Source organism: Cupressus sempervirens, chromosome 3 (genome assembly GCF_028749045.1).
Source record: "Cupressus sempervirens isolate cs-2001-9-10 chromosome 3, ASM2874904v1, whole genome shotgun sequence".
Lineage (NCBI taxonomy): Eukaryota > Viridiplantae > Streptophyta > Pinopsida > Cupressales > Cupressaceae > Cupressus > Cupressus sempervirens.
Genome location: NC_143120.1, coordinates 270278755 through 270303284, shown reverse-complemented (window position 1 = coordinate 270303284; position 24530 = coordinate 270278755). Strand labels below are relative to the sequence as shown.

At 34.1% G+C, this 24530-nt stretch overlaps 1 protein-coding gene across 1 annotated transcript; it reads left to right on the top strand.

Annotated features, from left to right (window-relative positions):
• The first annotated feature begins 3737 nt into the window (after nt 1-3737).
• LOC149565954 (cationic peroxidase 1-like) lies at nt 3738-5121 on the top strand. The gene is made up of 4 exons (XM_089817300.1): nt 3738-3953; nt 4037-4228; nt 4325-4490; nt 4585-5121. The coding sequence occupies exons 1-4, from the start codon at nt 3750-3752 to the stop codon at nt 4968-4970; spliced, it is 948 nt and encodes a 315-aa protein (XP_089673426.1). The 5' UTR covers nt 3738-3749; the 3' UTR covers nt 4971-5121.
• Nucleotides 5122-24530: the final 19409 nt, after the last annotated feature.

Sequence of the window (24530 nt, the reverse complement as noted above, 5' to 3'; positions counted from 1 at the left end):
ACTTTGAGTGGATCCTCAATATCCTCAAGCTCAAAGTAGTCTTCCAATTCACCAATCTAATTAATTAGGTCTTCAAGAGTCAAAGTACTTGAGAAATGAGAAACCTCCATCATATGCTTCATCTTCAACTATGATCTAGGTCTAGTAAATTGGCCAACCCTAATTCCAATAGGTCTCTCCACATGATGAGCTCTGTCCTCACCACTAGATCCACCAAATTCAATGTCTTCGACAGCTTCCTCATAACTACCTTCAATACCCATGTTCCTAGGTACAACACCTAATGAACTCCCATTTTCAATAAGAATGTCACTCTTCATCAATGCAATCTTAGATCTAAATTCTACTCTAATCTTCTATGAGATCCTTTCTTCCATAACATCACTAAGATCATCAATCACCCTATGGTTTAATCTTCTTGGAGGCATCTTCCAAAAAATTTGTAAACCCTAAGCAATAGATCCACCAATCTAGAAGATCAATTAGCTTCACAATCCTGGTGTAAATTGCCACAACTTCGATGATCTATCTATACACACAAGGAAACCTTTTCTCTAATACCACTTGACATAGTGCAAGGCAAGAGAATCCCCAAAGGAGATGTTGTAGCCCCAAGAAAATAATCACAAAGTGGGAACAATAGAACAAAGCAACACAAATCCAAGATTTGATACCGAGTCACAACTCTCTATTCATATAATAACTCATTACATGAAATATGCCCAACTGTAAGGCCTTCTGAGTTAGGGCCAAATACAAACAAGAATTACAATAATAGTTCCACAATATCCCATAACATCCAACTTACAATTCTAATCCCAATCCTAGCTAGTTCATATCCATAACTCGATAAGAATACCAAGAAGAATCCACATTTGTACCCTTAGGTCCACCAAGCAATCCTCTGGTTCTCAAGACATAACTACTAGCTCTTCAAGGTTCACATCTACCCTTCATCCTATTCTCTAAGATGGAATGAATAATGTCTAAAGACTCTACAAGACCACTTACTTATACCCAACTAAGCTATAAGTTGGCCTAGTTCATTAAAAACTAAATTAAATCCTTCACATTAAATATATGTTGAGCCACAAGTCAGTTGCAACAAATTAAATACCCCTACATAAATTGAATATTGAAAGTTGGCTCACAAACAACTCGACACCAACAGGAACCAAGACCAAGCCAAACATCAACAAACCTAATTTAGAAATGTCAAGCTCCTAGAGCATGTTGAACTTCACAGACCATGCCGAGCTCCAAGACCATGCTTAGATCCCAAACCATGTTGAGCTCCAAGACTATTTTGAGCTCCATAGACCATGTCGAGCTCCACAACACTTAACCAAAATACCTCCAACCATGCAGGATTGCAAGAAAGCCCACAATGCTCCTACATCAATGTTCTTCATCTTGGTCAATACTATGTAACTCAGTTGACACTATACTTTCTCACTCAATACCAACATTCTTACTTGACCGTTACTATGCTTGATCACAACTACACTTTCTAGGCAAAAAATTGCACTCAACTTCTACTTAATTTCATTAATCTTTTGCTTCAACTCCTTCATTGGTCGTGCAATACTGATACTCAATCAAACTTCTAAGTCTTTTGACTTGTTTCAACTTTTAGCTTCATCCAATTGTCTTCTACACTCCATGTATTGATTGAACACCACATTATCTTGTCAAGGACTAGCTTATCAATTGCTTGTTGTATTTCCATGATACTTAACACATCTCAACTCAACCATTCAATAGGTCATTCATAATCACTTCTTTTCAAATCCTCTTCATCAATCAAATGATATGGCACTCTACACTATTAGTAAATATCTCTTTAGTAGGTTTAAAAATCTGCCTTAACAATAGGTTTGACATCAATGACAGCATAATAATGGCTCTAATTGTAGTTTCCAATAGTTTGTCCTTAATGAGCCATGTGTCAATAGGTACACTAGGAAATCTGAGACTTAAGCTTTGCCCTCTTTTTGGCCATAATTTGGATGCCTTTCTTGTAGCTTACCTTAAATAAGGAACATGTTGAAAGCTTTTCTTAAATCCCAAACTAAGATTTCGCTACTATGTCTTCTTTCCTTCATTGGTCAAAGGCCGACCTTAAAAAATATTTAAAGAAAAAGAATATACAAAGATTAATTGATAACCAGAATGATATTCAAACATTATTTCATAAATAAAACAATATTGGTTTCATTCAGTCCTAATCATGTTTCAATTATGGAGTACATATCATGTGATAACCTTGTTGAATTTTGGTCTTCTTGTTGTATACAAGATTGAGGCCAAAGATAACATCTTTGACTCATCGTCCTATCCCAATATTGATTTTCATAAGAGAAATAGTTGCATTATAGCTATGTTCCCTTTGTACTTTAATTGTACTTTACAAAGATTGAAGTACATAATTAATTTGTTTCTAAATTTAAAAATGCTTTCTTGTCAAAATTGGGTAATGTAGATTTAAATTCAAATGAGCAGTCTCATATGTTCATGGGAGGGATTAAACAATGGTTTCCACTTACTTGTTTTACAATCTATTGATTCTAATATAATTTTGAGAGTAAAAAATTAGAAAAATTAAAAATAATTTAGAATAGCAGAAACTACCAAGTTGAACTCTCATTATTTATGTACTCCTCTACGACTCCATCTTATCAATTATATCCCACTCAAATTTGACCCTTTTGAGAAACCCTATTTAACATTCATATCACAACCAATAAACTTCAACACTCCGTAAGTTACCCTAATTTTAGCCTTGACCTGTTTATAAGATTATTTGTCAACAATGCTTGAGAATTCTAAACCTGTCCACCCTTTTTCTATTTCATTATTTGAGATGAGAGATCCAAACAATGACATCATGACACCCACTACTCCCAACGAAATAAAAAATTTGGATAAGTTTAATCTGCACGTTCTTTTCCCTTCTCCGACACTTTCTTCTTGCTTCCCCACCATAGGCAGGACTCGAGTTGCTCGCACAACCCTTGCTTGTATACATACGAGAGCCCATTTGGCATTATATATCTTTAATTAAATTTTTGTGTGTCAAAGAAGGTTCAAGAAAATCTGTTCAAATAAAAAATCTCCATAGGTGGTGCGGCTTCCTTTCCATGCGTCCGTTAAAACTCCATAAAAATGTTCCACCGTAAATATTTTAAAAAATAGAGAACCGGAGAAGTACACCGACAAATTCTAGTGGAGAACCTTTCCAAGATTCACCGTGTGCAGGGAACATGTTACTCGGCGCGTCATCCAAGGCATGTGGAGCAACTGAAAACTTTTTATATTCGGAATAGTCGATACACACATGTGACCCTAAGTATCAAATAGCGATATTATAAGTATAGAACTTGAATTTATCAACATCTTATGCTGATATACATTCGGGGAAACATTCAAACAAATATTTTTATTGCACACGGTCAAATGAATAGCTGGCTTACGCGAACCGGGAATTAATATTGAATCGTTTTAGTCTAATTATTTTCTTTGACGTACACATTGTTAAGGAATCTTCATGATTGTCAATGCCCGAAATGTAAACTAATATTATTCCGCAGTCCACCCAGGTAATGGTTGCGGTGGAGCCGCGTGGGTCGCCGCATGTGGAATCCTGAAAAATGGACAGTTCAACTCTTGGGCGACTATAAGTAGCCTACGCTTTCTCCAACCTTGTTCATCATCGACTGTTGAGTTGGAGAGAGAAATAAACAAGAGAGATGGCTTTCAGACTCATTGCGTTGCTAGCGTTGGTTTTGCTGGGTTTGAGTCAAGTGAAGGGGCAGTTCAATTCAACGTTTTATGGCAGCACGTGTCCAAATGTGTCGTCGATAATTCAAGCGGCAGTGCAGAAAGCAGTAGCGAATGAGTCGAGGATGGGCGCATCCTTGCTCCGCCTTCACTTTCACGATTGCTTTGTTAACGTAACTTTTCTTACCATCCTTTACTATGCTTACTATTGCAATCCCTCCTCCCTCTTTTCTAAAAGGTGATTCTTTTGTTACAGGGTTGCGACGGATCGATTCTGTTGGACGACTCGGTCAACATAACAGGAGAGAAAACCGCTGGTCCAAACAACAATTCCGTGAGAGGATTCGACGTGATCGACAGCATTAAATCGCAAGTGGAAGCTGCCTGCAGTGGAGTTGTTTCTTGTGCTGACATTGTCGCCATTGCCGCCCGTGATTCTGTAGCCGCGGTAACTACTTTTCTCTTAATGAACTCCGCATTTGAATACAAATTATTTATATCACGGGAGGACTTAGTGGGAGAGAATGTTGTTTGAGACTGGCAGTTGGGAGGGCCGTCATGGACGGTACAGCTGGGGAGGAGAGACTCGTTGACTGCCAACCGAAGCGGTGCAAACACAGACCTTCCGGGTCCAACGTCGAGCCTCAACAATCTTATCTCAGCATTTAGTGCCAAGGGCCTCTCAACAAAGGACATGATTGCCCTTTCAGGTAATCTCATACTTTGGAGATAAGATCCATGTTTCTTAATTAGCTAATGTTCTATTTAGGTTTCATGAGTTTTGAGTTTATAAATGATTTTCAGGTGCTCATACGATTGGTCAAGCGCGGTGCACCAGCTTCAGAACCCACATCTACAATGAAACCAACATCAACGGCACTTTTGCCAATTCATTGCAGGCTAACTGCCCTTTCAGTGGCGGAGACGACAATCTGTCGCCCTTAGATGTACAAACTCCCACAACTTTTAATATCGACTACTACACAAATCTGAGGAGTCGGCGAGGGCTTCTACACTCGGACCAGGAGCTTTTTAATAATGGATCGGCTGATTCTCAGGTAACTACCTACGCGAATAGCCAGAGCACGTTCTTCACTGATTTTGCAGCAGCCATGGTGAATATGGGAAACATAAGCCCTCTCACGGGTAGCAGCGGACAAGTTCGAACTAACTGTAGGAAGCCCAATTGAATAGTGTATTCATATCTTCGATTCAGTTATTCTTTGTCGTTGTAATAATTCCTCAATGCATTACGTAAAGCTTAACAGCGTACACATGATGAAGCGCGACAGTTATGTGAAGAAGATCACTCTATTCTTTGTTCACATATCTTTGAAGAGGCCACAATAAAATCAAAAGTTTCCTTTTCAATATCAGCTGATTCGAGCATTGCTTGGTTGAACTCAACTCGTTCTTGTTTTAAAATTTTGATGTATACTTTGATGAACTACTTTTTAAAAGGATATTAATGAATGCAGGTAGCAAAAATATTTTGGATTTACACTTGCACAACTGCAATCTCGTAAGAGAAGCCGAATATTTTATGATCAACATAGAGATCTGAGTGCTCGGCGGACACTCATACACATGCAACACTCTCGCCAACCACGAGGACGCCCAGTCCCTCCCCACTTGCAACCTTCCACAAGCTCCCATGATTGTCAACCATGAACACCCATTCTAGACTAGAGAGATCCCCACCCACTTGTTCTCTTCCTTTTCAGAGGCAACTCAGACATTTAAAATTAGACTTAATGTTCTCTCAAAGTTCTACACGTCATAAAGGTAAGGAATGCTACCCTGGTATGCATATTTCTCTATAAGCAATGCTGTCGCTTGTAGGAGATGCTAATTGGAAAAAGAAATGCATTGCTTGTCTTCAGCCAACAATATAGACTCACTTGAACAATCAATTGTTTTGAGGGATCTCATACAAGTAGAAGAGATGGTCGTTGCATGTGTTAATCGAATATTATAAGCCACCTATGGTGCACAATACAAATATGGTGGTAATATATTAGATTCCCCCAACAAATCAAAGTAATCGCATAATCTTTTAGCATTCAAGAATTAAATGTACAAATAATTTGTAGGCTTAATGCACATGGGAAGGCTTATTATTGCTATGTTTGTAGAAGTCGCAGTAGCAAAGAAGATGAAATATTGCCCTTATTACAAGCATGTCTTAATCAATGATTCTACATTATCAATACTTTGTAATTCTACTATTGACATCTCACAAATGTTTGTTACGCTTCAAAGTGACCATGATGACCCAAATTAAATAAACAATGAGTCCTAAAACATGCATAGTAAATTAGAAAATAATGCAAAATATTATACATCTTTTATGGTATGACTCTCAAACAAATGATGTGATCTACAAATCATTGAAGAATCTTTGCACCTAGATCATGGTAAAAACATCATTATTGAGTGGCTATAAATATGTTTCATCCCCATTAATGAGTAGACAACTAAGGGATTGTTTGACATGACATTTCCTACACTATTCCCAAATAGAAATGTGTAACTCATGCAAGCTCAAGCCAGAGAAGTGTAACTTCATGAATATTCCTTGCACCCTATACAATTTTATTATAACCATTTTTTTTCCAAAGCCCATGCTTTAGATACTTCCTCCTAAACACTATGATGTGTCATTGCAGCCAAGCTCTTTCTTTTATCTTCACTTAACAAAAAGTCAAAGATTTACTATTATTGGAAACCTTTGATCCCAGTTAAGAAACCTCACTAACAATCAATTGGCATAAGCACTTATGTGTTTTGGCTTTGCTTACGAGGGAAACATTCATACTAGTAAAAGAATTACACTAATCTAATAGATCAAATCACCCCAATAGGTTCTTGAATTTTATTCTTCACATCAAGTGTAGCTGACACAAAGTGGAATAGCATTTATGATGTCCTTCACCTATTGATACATCTTCCTTCCTCATTGAAAATAGAACATAGATAATGTGATTACAAACCCCCGTACAATATTGGTATACATACATCAACAATTCACAATCTTTTGAGATAATGTTATTGAAAAAATCATATGGAAATTAATTATTTGTGCTGCTATGAATGCAAACATTGAGCATCTACACACATATGTTGTTCCATATGAATAAAAAATTCTCTCAACATGCATGCACAAGACAAGTCAAACCTTACTAAATTATATAGAGAAAAGAATTCATGGAGAAATTTGTCACTTCTTGGAACCCTTTCTCTAAATCTAAGATTGGAAATATTAAATATAAAATACCAACTGATGATTTGTGCCTACTAAACATGACTAGATTATTTTCTTCTAATACTTATGTTGATCATGTACAAAGGCACATAAAATAATCTCAGTAGAACTTTGTGGATAATCCAAACACTAGCAAGTAGAATGCAGATATAAAGCTCCTTTGAAAGAATGCAAAGAATCAAAATTACCATGTGACAAATCATGTTACAAATCCCATGCACCATCAACAAATGATGATAGGTTGAACATCCATGTAAAAAGTATATGCTCTCCATATTGAGGTGTGATAGAGATTTCCAGCTCGTCACCTCATGGTTTTGTTTTCCCAGATACTTTGTATAAAGTTTTTTTTAAAAAAATTAATGGTACAATGTTCACAAGAATTGGTTCTATGTAAAACCAATAATATAATGCCATTAAATCATATGAAACATTCTTGAACAAGATTATTGCACAGAGATATATAAGCACATAACAAATATGCTATATGTTACAAAAAATCTTTTTTGTGATTTTCAATCGCTAATTCATATCAAGATATGTGGGTAAAAATGTGTTCCACCACATCAAATAAGTATTTGATGGAAATGAGATACAATCTAACATTAGACACTAAGTGAATCAACAAGATCTTACATGGATGTTTCCAATTGAAAAGGAAGAAAATGGTGATATAGAGAACAAAAAGAAATAGTCCAAGTCTTTCAAAAGTTTTGTGTAATTGCAAAAGAGGACTAATAATATTAAGATGTTTTATTGGGACAAGCTCATTCTATACAAACATTTTCATAAAATAAAAATATATATAGGCATTTCCAAAGAAGAGATCATTTGTAATTGGAAATGAATGGACAAGGAAAAAATATGTTTGGCACATTGATTGCATCGATCAAAAGGAAGATATTTTGGTAGATGAAACTCAAAGTGATGGCAAGACACATAGATAACATAATGTACAAAAATATGACCATGAACTACAATCATAAATGGGGGTTTTCTAATAGTGTCAACTCAAATGATCTTGATATGTTGGGAAAATGTGATTTGGACACCACTAAAATTTGCAGTGACCATAGTGTGTGAGAAAGATCAGGGTTGTTGCACAAGAAGATTGAATTGTTAATGTCTGATACAACAAATAGTCTTATAGAACCATAGGAGGTGGTTAAGTCATTTCGTGAACACTAATAGTGATGCTAGCCCACTACCAATAATCCCCCTCTGAGCGTTACTCATCATGCCTCACAAAATTTGAACATGTAACCAAGCTATGATATGTTAGTTGTTAGAAAGGTCAGGGTTGTCATTGCACCAAAAGATTGACCTATTAATGCCTGATACAACCAATACTCTTATAGAATCATAGGAGGCAATTAAGCAATGTCACGAATCCTACGAGGGATGCCAACCCACCAATAACATAATGTTCCTTCAAAATTGCATGAAAGTTAAAATCAATTTTTTCATAGCAACAAGATGTCTCAATGTGATATTAACACCCAAAATGTGTACAAAAATAGCTACAAGTTGCCTCCTCAGTAGTAAATGGAACTTTCTATCATTGTAGACCACTCTATCGATAACTTCTCAACTTAAGATCTATACATTCTAATATAAGGCACAAAAAAATTGTATGCAATAAATTTCATACAAAGTGCACTAAAAAATCACATGTCACACAAGAACCTAATCTACTCATTGGTCTTGAGCTAATATGAATATTAACATAAGATATAGATGCATCAGCCATAAATACAAACCTCTAGATTTTAAATAGAGAAATTAAACCATTACAAGGTAAAATAAATTAACAACATCCCAAGAAGATATGAAAAATATACAGTACATTCTCATCAATGAAATGAGTTTAATAGGCCTAAACTATATTTAAAAATTAATGGTAGGTTCTATTAAGCAATAACCCACCTAGAAAACTTTTATTTTGGGAGTGAATCTACAATTTTCATTGGACACTTTTCCCAATTTTCATTGGTAATGAGAAAACCTATCTATGTACCCTACATGATTACACAACATCTATGGCACAAGTTTAATACTATTGTTAAATTAAAAATAATTTTTAGACAAGATGGTGACGATCCAGTTAAAATATAGTTATCTCAAAATGTTAAAAATTATTCACAATGCCTAACCATTAGACATGATTTAAAGTTACCAATGATTCACGCAAAGAAAACACCTACCATTAATTCAGAAAGAGGAGTTTGAACAAGGAACGTATTTGTTTTATATAAATTCTCTTGTAGCATTCCGTAATTGTTAAAGACTAAAATAACCAAATGTGCCTATATCACTATATGTTTCACTCAATACAAAATGTAAATATCTTGAAAACAATAATAATGACCTACAATTATATGAAGTCATTCTATATGTATTTCAACGTGTCATTCCTACTATAAATTTATGGATAGAAGGTTGTCATGTCAATGAATCTTATAGCAAGATCAAAAGATATTGTATATATATGTGCGTGTGGCTCTAATCCCCTAGAGTTACTTAAATTTTTTATAATTGATGTTGATAACTACAATTTAACTCACCTTGGGATGTCTGAAACCCAAAAACTATCCCCATGTGGTTGATAACAAAAGGTGACCCTACTCAATTACCACCAACCACTAGATGGGATATAAGCATACACAAATTGTAAGGCCTTAAACTAGATAACTCCATAAATGATTTAGGTAAAATTGAAAGATGACACCTTCCCTTTACAGTGGTCTCCAAAGTCAAAACATTACAAGGCTTTGAATAGAGTATGCCTTCTCTTTGGAGCTTAGTTGCAAAATGAAAATGAATATGTACAACAAATTATTAGAAAGAAAGAAGTGTTGAAGTTGATGAACGATCAACCCCACAGATCCCAAGAATCACCTGCATGCAAAAACCTATTATAGAAGAGAAAAGAAAAAGGCTATGGAGGCTTGAATACCTAGATCCATAGATGAGACATTCTTGATGAGCAAAAAAATGAATTGCTATACAAAATGAATTATCTCAAGTTGATGTTTACAATGAGAGATTGTCCTTATAAAGGAGATCAAAACCCAAAAAGGTGACGTAAAACTCATTAGGGTATTTAATATAGCTATTTAATAATTACAAGATTATTATTAAATACAGTAAGAGAAATTAATCTAGGTTGTATCAAAATAATTAATAAAAGAAATTAATTATTAGATACCTAAAGTTTAGCTTAAGTAGACTAGAGTTAATTAGAAAATATCTAATTACTCTAACACTCCCCCTTAAGATAAACTTAGGGAGTAGCTAAAAACCTAGAAACTACTACTGAAAGAAGGTTTGGGTATCAGTAAACAAGGCCTAATGAGGTACCCAAGCACAACCAAATCTTTGTAAACTAGGGAAATAGAGAAAACCCAATGGGAAAAACCCTACTCCAAAAAGAGATGGAAAAAACACTGAAAAATAATTATTGATCTAAAGAACCTCCATTGAAATAGAACTTGACTAGGTAGAGAAAACTATAATCTACATCAAATCAAGAGGCAAACAAAGGAAAACAATTGAACTCGAAAATATAGATGGCATGAAACATCAAAGCTTGAAGAGATGATCAATCAGACCAAGGAAGGCTTCAACCAATGTAGGAACTAAAAGAAGAGTGTCTATATTGTAAATGACCCATCTCATTGAAATGCATAGGTATCTAGCCACTACAATCACCTAGTACATAGGATAAAATATTGAATACATAGCTCACTCCAAAAAACCAAGGAAGCATTAGAAATAATAGAAGAACTCCCCACTAATGCAGACAGGGTGAGGTGATAGGCAACTGAGAAAGTGGTTTAATAGGCAACTGAGAAAGTGGGTTAATATCTCCTACAAAACATAACTAAGAACATCAAGATTGAGGAAGCGATATAGACACCTATAAAGGTATGTGTCATTGACACATCATGGGGCTCTCATGGCACTTTATAATGTAGTGTGAGTACAATAAGTCACAATGACAGAAAAGATCCTAAAAAGCGAGTGGCACTTTATCTAAGTGCATTTGCATAAAAATGCTTACAAATGATATCAACAAAGATTAAAAAAGGCATATGACTAATAGAATAGATAGTTCAAGTATTAACAAATCATTTGAAGCAAAGAAATCAAAATCGAAACCTGAAACAACCAAGTTATCCACCAGAATGCAAAAATGCAAAAGAGTGAATAAAATGTGCCTAGCGTGGAATTTGAAAAATAACCAGCATCATTGGAAAGATCTCAGAAAGAGCTTTCCAATGGTATAATTAATTCCCAAATTAGAGATCAAATGCTTAAGATATGCCTCCTAGAGTGCAAAAAAGAACTCCAAACTTTGATAGTAGAAAAAAAATCAAAACTAAAAACTAATTGTACCACAATGACAGCCTAAGAACTAGCTTTTCGACGATATCTCATTTGCAAAAAATGGAGTCCATATGCCTGAGATATGAGCAAAAAAGTGAAGATATGTCCAAATAGAGGTCAAGGAGGTGACAAGAAGGAGTGATGCAGCACTGACATGGCACTGATGTCAAAAAATGATGAGCTCAAATTTGATAGTCAAATAGCCATCAAGGCAAAAAATTGCTTGAAAATGACCCCTATTAGAAAAAATTCTGATCGCGAGAATCATAGAGCTAGGCAAAGGGTTGGTGCTGGAAGAAAAATCCACTAGCTAAGAAAAGTATATGCCATGTACTTAGATCTAAAAACCAATGTCAAATCTGATCTCAAATCTCTCATGAACAAAATAGGGGCATGAAGATCTGGAGCTTCGATACCATGTTGAAGTTGATGGATGATCAACCCCATAGCTCCCAAGAATCACCTGCATGCAAACACCTATTATAGAAGAGAGAAGTAAAAGGTTATGGAGGCTTGAATAGCCAGATCCATAGATGAGACATTCTTTATGAGAAAAAACAAAATTCTATAAAAAAAATTGAATTATCTCAAGTTGATGTTTACAATGAGAGCTCATCCATATAAAGGAGATCAAAACTCGAAAAGGTGACATAAAACTCTTTAGGGTATTTAATAATTACTACGTAATTATTAAATAAAGGAAGAATATTTAATCTAGGTATTTAATAATTACAAGATAATTATTAAGTACAAGAAAAGTATTTGATCTAGGTATTTAATAATTACAAGACATTTATTAAATATAGGAAGAGAAATTAATCTAGGTTGTATCATAATAATTAATAAAAGAAATGAATTATTAGATACCTAAAGTTTATCTTATGTAGACTAGAGTTAATTAGAAAATATCTAATTACTCTAACAAGAAGAAGCTCAACTGCAGTTGATCTCAATTTTATTTTGCGTATGCATTATTACTTTGGTCTCCCTTTTCAATTGATTTAAGTCTCATCTTTTTTCCTTGCCTCAAATAAGGCAACAAATTGTTTTTGGCCCAAGAATTCCTAGTGTTGTACCCTTTTAGATGTTGGGAAGAAGTTTTATTTTGGGATGAAAGGAGAGAATGGAGCGCAAGCGCAAGGGCAACGACAAGGGCAAGGGCATTGAGCAGCAATACCAGAAGCAACACCATAGGCACAAGGGGGATTTTCATGGCCTAGATCAACATCAACATCAACATCGTATGGATCTAGAGTAGCTTCAACAACGGTTCAAGGGGAACTTGCATGGCATAGATCAGCAACAAACTAGGTATGAGGGAAAGTCACATGGTAGCATGCGATAGGTTTAGGGTAATCAAACCAGTCTTGATCTTGTTCTTCATGATCTCTCTTCCATTTTCTCATCCATACCCATTGTTCAACCGACATGGGATCATGATTTCAGCTAGATTTTTTCTTCTACACTAGTGGTTCAACCAATCAATTTCATATCAAACCCTTTTCTATTTCAGAGATTCTCTTTCAGAGGTATAAATTTCAAATGGCTTTCGAACACTAGTAATAAGTCAATTTTCAAAGGGAAAGCAATTGTTTAGCCTACCAAACCCTTCTTCCTTAACCCTTATTTTTATGATCGATGGTTACAGTTGAGATCTCATGGTCCAGAAGTCACAAAAGATGGGATATTACCTATTTTTGAAAAGGGTGAATCTTCTCACCAAAATCAAAAGCCTTGGTCACCAAATGCTTATGGGTGGGAAAAGTTATTTCAAAACAATCCTCCAAAGGTTTGCCCATTCTAGCAGAGAAACGCTCCCGATTCTTTGGTACCCGATAATGCGAATATGAGATATCAATCTAATTTTGCACAGAGAAGTCAAAAATGAAAATCTTCAAAATACAACCAATATTTGACAGATGTGAAGGTGCTCCTTATGGTCTACCTATCCATATACAATCTACCCAAATGCAAAACGATTTGATTCAAGAGAAGTTAGATCTTCCAAATGGTCCCTCTAGAGCCCCCTTCATACCAAAAAAGATTTGGAGAAAGAAAGTTTAGGGCAAGGTTCTTCGAAATCCTCAAAATCCTGCACATGATCAACAATTAAAAGACACTTGTCAAGAGCAATATTAGAATAATGAAGATCAAGACCTTCTGAATCCTACTCATGAACAATAGTTGAATGTTACTTTTTCAACTCAAATGTTGCAGAGCTCAATTTCTTCTCTTCGACAGATAGCTCTCATAGGTAAGTTTTCTCTTTCTCCTTTATCTTTCCTGGGAATTAAGACATGGGCTTTCAAATCCTGGTCTAGACTTAAAGAGATTTTTTACCATGACTTGGACTCCAATTTCTTTATTGCTATTTTTCATTTGAAAGAAGATAGAGATGTTATTAATAAGAAGAAGGGTTGGGTCTGTCATAGAGTGGGATTATATACCATGTTGTGGATTCAAAATTTCAACCCAAGGTATATAAATATCCAATTCTTTCCACATTGGATTTCATTTTTGTCTCTACCCTTGGAATATCACGGTCCTAAGATAATGGAAATTATAGCTAACAAGTTGGGTATTTTCCTAAAACATGATTTGATTCCGTATGAATGCCCTCATATGGAAGTTGGGGTTTGTTTGTTGACTAATATGCACAAATCATTTCCTAATTCTATAGCTCTCATATCTAAATGGGGGAAATGGATACAATCAATTAAGGTTTAGGATTCTTCTATGATTCACAAACTCCAAGCTAATCTTGGTCCTTTCAGTTATATGTGCCAAACTGGTCAGGAGGATGTCTTACAAGTATTGTCCAAATCATTGCACAGATCCAAATATTTACTCTTGAAAAAATAAACTGATCAACTGCAACACTTTTGAGGATAACAATATATCTTCCATGTAAGGGGACCCAGTTTTCACAATAGCTAGCTTGCATAATATGCATATAGAGAACTTACATGCAGGCCAATTTATGTCAAGCTCATTCACAGTTTACCTTCAAAAATTTCTTTGGATCATGGCCTTCTTCTAGAAAGTGTGCTTCAATCGTAAAATATTTGTTTTGGGGTATGCCCTTCCATCTCTAATGGATCCCTTTACAACTGTGAGTTCAAAGTTAAGTTCAAAGTTACCCCCTCTATTAGACATTCAACATGGGGTTCCTCCACAGTCATTAAATTTGATCACTCTTCAGAACAGAAGATTCTCACTTTCATTATTAAGGAGGCCTATTTGGTGCCTCTCAATACAACCTTCTCCTGTCATATTGACTTTTATTTGTGATCAAATTTTATCTGAAATTGCCACTTCTATCATTTTTGATATTACAAAAGAAGAAGGTATTCAAGATAAGGATTATAATTCACCTGTAATTGACAAACTACTTCGAGAATTTCAATTCTAGAATAAATTGATCCCAAATTAGGCATTTGAAAATAAGACATATCATAACCAATTTCCTCAGGATTCTGGTGCTGGTAGTGTCATTTCAATGGTGGAAGACTCTAGGTTAGAGGATAATAACTATTAGATAGTGCAAAAGTCCACAATTTTGTTTCCTCGAGATATTCAGTCTCAAGATCTCTTTGGTCATAATCAAGATAATTTAAAAATTCAGCCTTTATCAATATTGAAAACTCCATGTACAATAGTCCCTATTGTCAAAACACCTAAGGCGAGAGGTAGACCGAAGGGCTCCAAAATTAAAACAAAAATTGCAACAGGTATTCAAACAACATTGGATAATAGCTTCATTGTTATCAAAAGATTGATGAGCAGAACTAGGTGTTCTCCTTGTCTCCAATGGAAATCATTTCTTGGAATGTTAGAGGATTAAATGCCTCTGACAAAAGGCAAAGAATCAAACAAGTCATTGATTCTTTGCAGGCAAATATTATTTTATTGCAGGAAACCAAATTATCCCAAGAAAACCTTGATAAAATAGTTGTCAATTGGAACAAATGGAAATCCTATCATATGCAAGGATTGGGTGTATCTGGGGGTTTAGCAGTTCTTTGGAACCCTCTTACAGCTAATTCACAGCTCCTCCAACAAGAAAGTAATTCGCAAATGATACATATAATTGCATTTGATATATCTTTTATCCTTATCAATGTATATGGACCTACTTCATCTTTGGACAAAGAATATGTATGGGAATCCATCACACATTCCCTTCAACCACAGGATCAATAGCAAGTGTTTATTGGAGGTGATTTTAATGCTTTATTATCTCAATTAGAGAAAATTGGAGGTATTATCCGCCTTCCCCCCCCCCCCCTCGAATTTTAATGCTTTTATGGACAATAATACTGTAATGGACATTCACCCAAACAATGATTCATTTACTTGGACTAATAAAAGATTTGGATTTGTAAATATTGTTGCTCATCTAGACAAATTTCTCTTATCTAATGATTGGAAGTTGAGATGTTCAGATATTTCTTCAGAAATCCTTGCATTGCAAGGATCTGATCATTTTCCTATATCTTTAAGCCTCATTTGCAATAGCAAATGTTCAGAACAACATTTTCATTCTTCATTCAAATTTGAAAGTATGTGGCTCATGCATCCAAAATTTCTACATAATACCCAATAGTGGTGGAATGAAGCTCCAATGGAAGGACTTAAAATGCATCAGTTTGCAATGAAGCTAAAATATGTCAAATCTCAAATTAGAACTTGGAATCAAAAGGTTTTTAAAAATGTGTTCCATCAAAAGGTAGTAGTCAAAACACGGCTTGAAGAAGTATATAATCAAATCATCCAAAAGGGAATGACAGAAGAAACATATTCTTCTCAAAAAAATCTACAATCTCAATGTGAGGATCTGTGTGCTAAAGAAGAAATGTACTAGAGACAAAAATATCAGGAATTATGGCTTCAAGATGGGGATAGAAATATAAAGTTTTTCCATACTTTAGCTAAGCAAAAAAGAATTAATAGCACAATATTCCAAATCAAAGATGCTACCTCTGGTGATCTCCTATCCAATGAAAATCCTATCAGAACTAAAGGCATCAAATTTTTCAAAAACCTTCTTGTGCCTAATGTCTTGCCTTCTCCTTCTATGTCACATGTTGATGAACTTCTTGACTCTATTCCAAAATTGATTATAGATCAGGACAAATATATTCTGATGGTACCCTTCACTATTCAAGAAATACATAAGGTCGTATTTTCTTTTCCACCTAACAAAGCCCTAGGTCCAGATGGTTTTACCACATTGTTCTATCAAAGTTGCTAGAATATAATTGGATGGGATTTATTGGCAGTTTTTGAAGAATCTAGAAGATCTTAAAACATGTTGAAATATTTTAACACTACCAATATTTCCATTATTGCAAAAACTCTGGATCCCCAAACTTTTGCAGATTTTTGACCAATTTTTGTATGCAATTTATCCTATAAGATTATTAGTAAAGCCATATATCTTAGGATTCAACATCTTATCCAATGTATTATTTCTCTAGAGCAAGTTGGATTTGTCCCAAGCAGGGAAACCATGGAAGGGGCTCTCATGGATCATGAAGTTCTCCATTCTATTAATTCAAGAAACTCTTCAAACTTTGTTATTAAATTGGATATGATGAAAGCTTATGATAGAGTTTGATAGAAATTTTTGCTTCAAGTACTTGCTAAAATGGGTTTTTCAAAAAATTGGTGCAAATGGATTAAGGCATGTATTTCGAGAGCTTGGTTTTCACTTATCATTAATGGTAAGCCTGTGGGTTTTTTTCCTTCTACACAAGGGATTCGACAAGGGGATCCTTTATCTCTAGTCTTATTTATTATTATGGCTGAAGCATTTAGTAGAGCCATTTCACATCAACATATGCTAAAGAAATGGAAAGGAGCTCTTATTTCAGGTACAAACATATCTATCACACACTCTCTTTTTGCAGATGATACCCTGTTGTTTGGTTTGTCAAATGTACAGGAAGCTCACCATATTCTTTATACTCTTGATCTTTACTAAGCTGTGTCTAGTCAAGTTATTAATGCTCAAAAATCCAAGATCTATTTTTTCAATACTAAGAAAATGGTTTATGAAAAAGTTAAACAGATCTTGGGATTTTCAACAAACTTTCTTCCCTTAGTATATTTGGGTATTCCTTTCTTCATGGGTTCAAATAAGTCTTCGTATTGGTCATCAATTATTCAACGTATTCAAAATTGAATTGCATCTTGGGAAGTTACATGGTTGTCGCTAGTGGGGAGAATTGTGTTGATCAAATTAGTTTTAGCTACAATTCTTAACTATTTTATTGCTATCCCCAAGATCCCACCCAAATAATTCACAAATTGATTAAGGGTTTCCTTTGGTCGGGTAATATGGATGAATCTCATAAAATTCCACTTATTTCATTGTAGCATATGTCACAGACTCCAAATGTTGGAGGGGTTGGAATTCATGATTTACTCATTAGAAATGAAGCATTTGGTGTGAAATTGATTGGGCACATGTATTGTAAGTTTTAGTCTACATGGTGCAAAATTATGCAGCAAAAATATCTAGATAACAATGATTCTTCTAGAATCCTCACTATTTCAAGTTCTCCAAAAGGCTTTGTTATATGGGATTTCATTATAGCTTCACCCAAAATCATAGTAGATTACATTTATTGGGAAGTCAACAATGGCTTAAGCATTAATTTTTTGAATGATTCCGGAATGGTCAAATTCCCCTTTCTAAGAGTGGGATCTTATTGAATGTTATACAAGTTGTTGAGCTTCACTGGGGGACCTAGCTTAATCATTATGTGGAATATGTCTATGAATTTTCAAAGAAAATATTTTGGAAGGATCCTTCTAGTTTACCTCTGTCACCTCAGGAAATCATTCAATTTCAAAATATTTAGAATTCAAGGCAAGTTTTCTTTTCAGAAGTCCAAGATCGGATTTTTTGGGCTCTGACTAAGGATGGAAATTATTCAGTGAAAGAGGGATATAAAATTTTACAATAGAATGGTTTGAATAAGCCTAATTCTAGAGCTTTTTCATTTTGTTGGAATCCAATTGTTCTTCCTAAAGCAAGTTTTTTCTCATGGCTAGCACTTAAACACAGGATTTTAACTAGTGACATATTGAACAGACTACAGATTGCTCTTCCTTTTAATTGTGTTCTTTGTGAGAAGTATGAAGAAATTGTGGATCATCTATTTGTTACATGTTCACTTTCTTATCAATGTTGGTACTTTATTTTGAGCAAACTTAATTATTTTAGTCCTTTTCCAAATAATCTTTGGGATCTCTTTCAAGCCTGGCCAATTCTTTATAAAAAATCATTGTTTGCAAATCTCTGGAAATGCATCCCAACCCTGGTAGTTTGGGCTATTTGGTGGGAATATAATAAGCGTATTTTCAAAAAGGAATCCCTTCCATTAGACATTGTTTTGAATAGTATTGAAAACTCAATCTCAGAAGTGACTAACTCCAAGTTAAAAATGATCAAATTCAATCCTGTTGTGACCCATTGGGATTCTCAGATTGTCTGAAATTGGAAACAATTATGCATACCAAATGGGTGGAAAATTAGTCAATCACCCACATATTTCTTACCCCGAAAGAATTTTTGGAGACCCCCATCAAATGGCTTTTGGAAGTTGAACTTTGATGGAACTTTAAGAGGAAACCCAGGTCCATCGAGTTTCAGAGCATGTATTAGAAATTCCACTACATAGGTTATGGCTATCACAACCTCTCCTTTGCCTATTGATAATAATAACACAGCGGAGGCTCATGCCCTATTGGCTGGGCTTATATTATCTAAACAACACTATTTCCATAGGCTGCATATAGAAGGGGATTCTTTAGTTATTATTGATGCTTGTATTCATAGGTGCATCATTTCTTGGAAACTAAAATATGTTCTTAACCAAATTTGGAGACTTCTTGATGAATTTTTAGATGTTTGCATATCGCATTTTTATCGAGAAGGGAATAAAGTTGCAAATTTTTTATCCAATTTGGGTTGTGATGGGGTTATTGCTTCTACTTTTCAATCTTTATCATTTATTGAGAAACACAAGGTCCTTAAAAATCTTATTCAAGATGACCTGGTAGCCTCTACTGGCTCGACATCTAAAGTTCTCTAGGGATTGCTAGGAAACTATTCAGCAACTAAACTGGTTCTTTCTAGGAAAATACACATGTTAGGGTTTCTTGGTATACAAAATGTATTCGACATGTCTAGCTGGGCATTTGGCACACATATGCATAGCACTAGCTATTTGGCTTAGTCATTATCCTGGAATAACTACAAAGTCTGAGCTTAGGAAGATAGTTTTAGGTGCTAACATTATCAGGAGATTCTTAGGTGCTAAGTTAGACATGTAGGTAATTGATGCTAAAGATTGCTTTAGGTGTTGAGATTTGTAGGTGAGTAGAATAGTAGGAAAGCAATAGATGTTGGCCACAACTTAATAGTTTCAGGTGTCGAGTTTAGTAAGAGACTCTCAGGTGTCAAGTTCAACAAGAAGGTAATTGGTGTCAAGTTATGCTGAAAAGTATTAGATGCTGAGTAAATAAAATAGTCTTTAGGTGTCGCCAAGTTATGTTGAAAACTATCAGGTGTCGAGGGTACTTGATATTCTTTAAATGTCAAGTTAAGGTGTCGAGCTTAGCAAGATTGTTTCAGGTGCTGACCTAAGTAGGTTATTCTCAGATGCCAAGTTAAGAAAATGAGCATTAGTTGTCGAGTTGCCCTAGAAATAGAGTTGGTGTGCTGATGCCAAGTTTAGCAGGATTCTTTCAGGTGCTGAGCAGAGCAGGTTATTTTCAGATGCCAAGTTTAGCACATGAGTATTATGTGCCAAGTTGTCATGGATACAAAGTTGGTGTCGAGAAATTGTGGAAATATAGTGATAGCCGAGCAAAGTAGGCTCACATTTATAGTCTCAACTTGCAAAGCATACATAACTTGTTCATACATCCTTCATTGAAAGTTCATTAATGTCACATGGTTTTATCAAAAGCATTTATGATGACACTACATGCACAGTACACTCTGATTGTTTCAAATCTTATTATTCTCTGGCAATATTCAATTTTTATTATTGTGACTAGATTCCCTCATGTGCCTAAATTTGAGTCATTAAATTGCATCATCATTAGTACTATTTCCAACTCTTTAAAGGAGATAGTTTGTGCGAGATTATATGGCTTATTTTTCTCATCCTTTTACTATACACGTATGCAAGAATTCAGTTATGTGATCTAGGACTGTGCTACATGATGAATTGGGGGTAGGATATTGCTTTGGCCTGTTAGATGTGTCATAAACAATATTGTGCCATCATGCCAAAAAAAAATTGTATTTGGTTGCCACTAGCATTGGAGGATACCAAGTAATATTTTGGATGAGGTGTTGGACCAAATGTTTGTAATTATTTCACCCACAGTCCAAAGAGCTATTCGACATATCATTGGTGAAGAGCTTCTATGTCCCTCGACACTTCTGTTCTTCTACCCATCTCAGCTCATTTCAATTTTCATTTCCAATGCTATGGATCTCATGCAGTCCCTTGATATGCTTCAACCTTTGGCTCAAAAGGTAATCCATCCTCAATTCGTGGTTGATAATAAATTGACTCTGGCTATGCAAAAGTATGACTTATGGACTAGATTGGCATTAATTGGTGGCCTATTTTCACATACACAACTTCTACATAAACATGAATTTTATGCCATTTTTTAGGCTCTTAAGAAGTCTATAGAAACTAGTAGTTTCATTTATTTGAAACATGCTTTGCCATCTGAACCACGATTAATGGGTGTTTGATTAGTGGAAAAAATCAAGATGGTGGGTCAGGTTATGATCGATTTTCAAAGGGATTCTAATGTTTCAGTCTCCATGGGTCTTAATGTAGCTCTAGTGCAGCCAATTGAACATAATTTTTGGGATTTAATTGTTGAGGTTACTTTGGATTTGGATTGGCTTCATGGCACTTCAAATTTATGTACTGGCTGTGGACCTCTTCTTGGTGGACTTGAGTCACCTAATGGTGGATTTGTGTCTAATTGGGAAGACTTGTAAGATAGTGATAGTAAATTCTTCAGAGCTTTCGATGTCTTGTTAGGATTAGCTTGTCAAGAAGATTTTGCTTGGATAATGCCAAAGATCTCAATGTCAAAGCACTCTTTGATTCACCGATGGGTGGTAGTTGATTCACCCTTTGTAATTACTTGTTTAAACTATCTACATCTATGTATATATTAGGACGATGCTGGGTTTTCTTCATTGATTCTTTCCCAATTGACCTTGTTGAATTAGATTAATAAATATTATAGTGGCTTGCCACTTTTTCCTAGAAAAGAAAAAACAATTTTTTTTTGGATAATTTCATCTTTCCCCTTCTATAGGTTTAGATGTTGCTACAAAAAAGGAAATAAATAATATTCATTTTGACATATAGACAATTTCCTAATATGGTATGATCCATATTAATGCTTCAATATTTTGGGTAGTCATAGAAGATGTCAAGGTAAACAATATTGTAGATTCAAATTTTCAACACTAAATTATATTTACTATATTTTCTCCTACAATGAAGCATGTTTTTAAATTGACAATTAAAGAAAATCCTTTTACTATGTTAAAATGCCATAGTGCTTGCACATCGTATACCTCTTCTTAAACCTTTTTCCCTAAAAGGATAACCTAAGTAATTTTTGTGCACAAGATACAGTATAAGTTTACTTCCTTCATTCACAAAAAATATACTATATTTACTTTAAATATTCAAATTTTATTAATTTCTTATTACCTGCTCAAACTTGATACAATTTGTATATTCTATAAATTTCTTTAATCTAATGTGCCTTAATTAGTTTGGCTTTCAATTTAAACTTTCAACCACCTTCTTTAATTATGTAAATCTACAATTACACTTTCAACATAAAAACTTATCTGCACATTCCCTATACCTCCTATTGGTTCAAGTGTTGGTTATTATTATTACTAGCTTGTTATCCAATATTCTATTCCTAATTGAACTTATGCTATTAAAGAAATAAATCACACTTATAAGTTTTTTTTTGGGTAGGAAATGTATTAGTAAAACATAGCACTAGCTAATAGTGATAGTATGACTATCATAAAAAACAATTCTAGGAGTGATTTATTTCTTTATTGGTAGAAGAAGAATGAGGAATAGCATATTGGCCAACAAGCTAGTAATAATAATAACTAACACTTACAAAAATAGGAGGTACACAAGATGTGCAGATGGGCATTTAAGTTGAAAGTGTAATCACAGGTTTACATAATTAAAGAAGCTTGTTAGAAGTGTAAAATGGAATATAAACTAATTAAGGCACATCAAATGAAACGACATTTATAGAATGTGTAAATTATATGAATTTAGATAATGTAAAATGAAATTAATAAAATTTGAATATTTAAAGTTAAGACAAAATAATAAAATAGTTTAAAAAAACACAAATTTGGGCATTGAATTATTGGCAATGGACTAGCATCCCTCATAGGGTTTGTGGCATGATTTAATAGCCTCATGTATCTTCTATAAGTCTAGCAATTGTATTTGGCATTAAAAGGTTGATATTTTGGTGAAATGTAAACTCTAGTAGTTAACACAAATCATATCAAGAGTTGTACAAAAAAATCAACTATCATAGATCTCAACATGCCTCATGCATACATGTTGCATTACGGAATATCCTCCTATGTGTATAATGACATGTCATATTTAGGAAAGTTATTTGTGTATTTATAATTCATTTGATGTTAGATCATAATAATTTAGTGAGTAAATTTCCACTACCCTCCATAATGGTTTTTCTTCTTATGAAAATCTTGATACACCTAAAAATAATCTCAATAGATGATAGCACTTCCTCATTTGTCATTATGAATTTTAGAGCAAGATATGCTAGAGTATTTATAGCTACCTAAACAAAAGGACAAATAACTTATTCTCAATATTTACAGACAAATTCATCAAGACTCTCAAAGGTTCTCTTAGTACCCCACATCCCATAAAAAAACTAAAAGTTCCTTAACACTCAGGGTTGGACATTTGCAAGCTTTTAAGATTATGTTTTTTTTTTTTTAAATAATTTTACAATTGTTGTAAGAATGTTAAGTTCAAGAATTTGTACCATTAAATATTGTTCTTGTGTTCCAATAGATTAATTTTTTCTTCATGTAAGTTTATGGTTTTATTTTTTTTATTTTTTTTAAATTGACATAAACTTAAGAGATTTAAGGTGGCACAAAACTATTCACAAAATGAGTTTTTTTCTCGTGTTATATATTATCCCATGAAGTTAAATTTCAAGGTGTTCCATTATTAAAAAAAATCAATTTCTTGTGCTATCTAATCAATAATTCCATTCTATAGTTCTTAGAAAAGTTCATTCTATCCAATTGTAGAAAGAAATTTATTCATTTTTTTGTAACTTGCCATTTTATTCTAGATTCTAGTCAGACTTTTGATATGATTAAACATTTGGAATGAACTTGTTGGTTATCTAAAATCCTCTAAGAACTCATTATGTGCAATGAGACTATGTCCAAAGTAGAAAAATATTTCATGTTTCTATTGATTAGCCTGACCATGCCTTTTCTACAACTTTATGTTGAGACTCTCAATATCCCTAAAAATTACCTATGCGGATTCAAATCAATATATGGATTTCTTAGGGAAATATATCAGCTTCATGTCTATGTACAAAATATTGTGGACTTTAGTTGTAAATGAGTTGGTATGGTCGAAGATGGCACTGCATTTAATGATATTTCATAATTATATTTGTTGCTTCAAAAAAGGAGTTGAATTGTAATACAATAAATAGTGATGTTCATGGGTAATTAAGATTTTTTAGTATCATATTATACTTAATATATTTATTTTTTCTATGAGACTTTAATACCTTAACCATGAAGACATATTTTTTATTTCATCTTTGATCTTTGCAAAACTATTTTCTTGATTAGAGAGATCATTTTTCACTAAATTTTCCTTATTAATATCCAAATAAGTTGTGAATATAATAAGAGAAGAAGTGTGAAGTAAGAAGGCTACAAGTAGTATAAGGAGTAGAAAAGATTTATCTATCATAACAA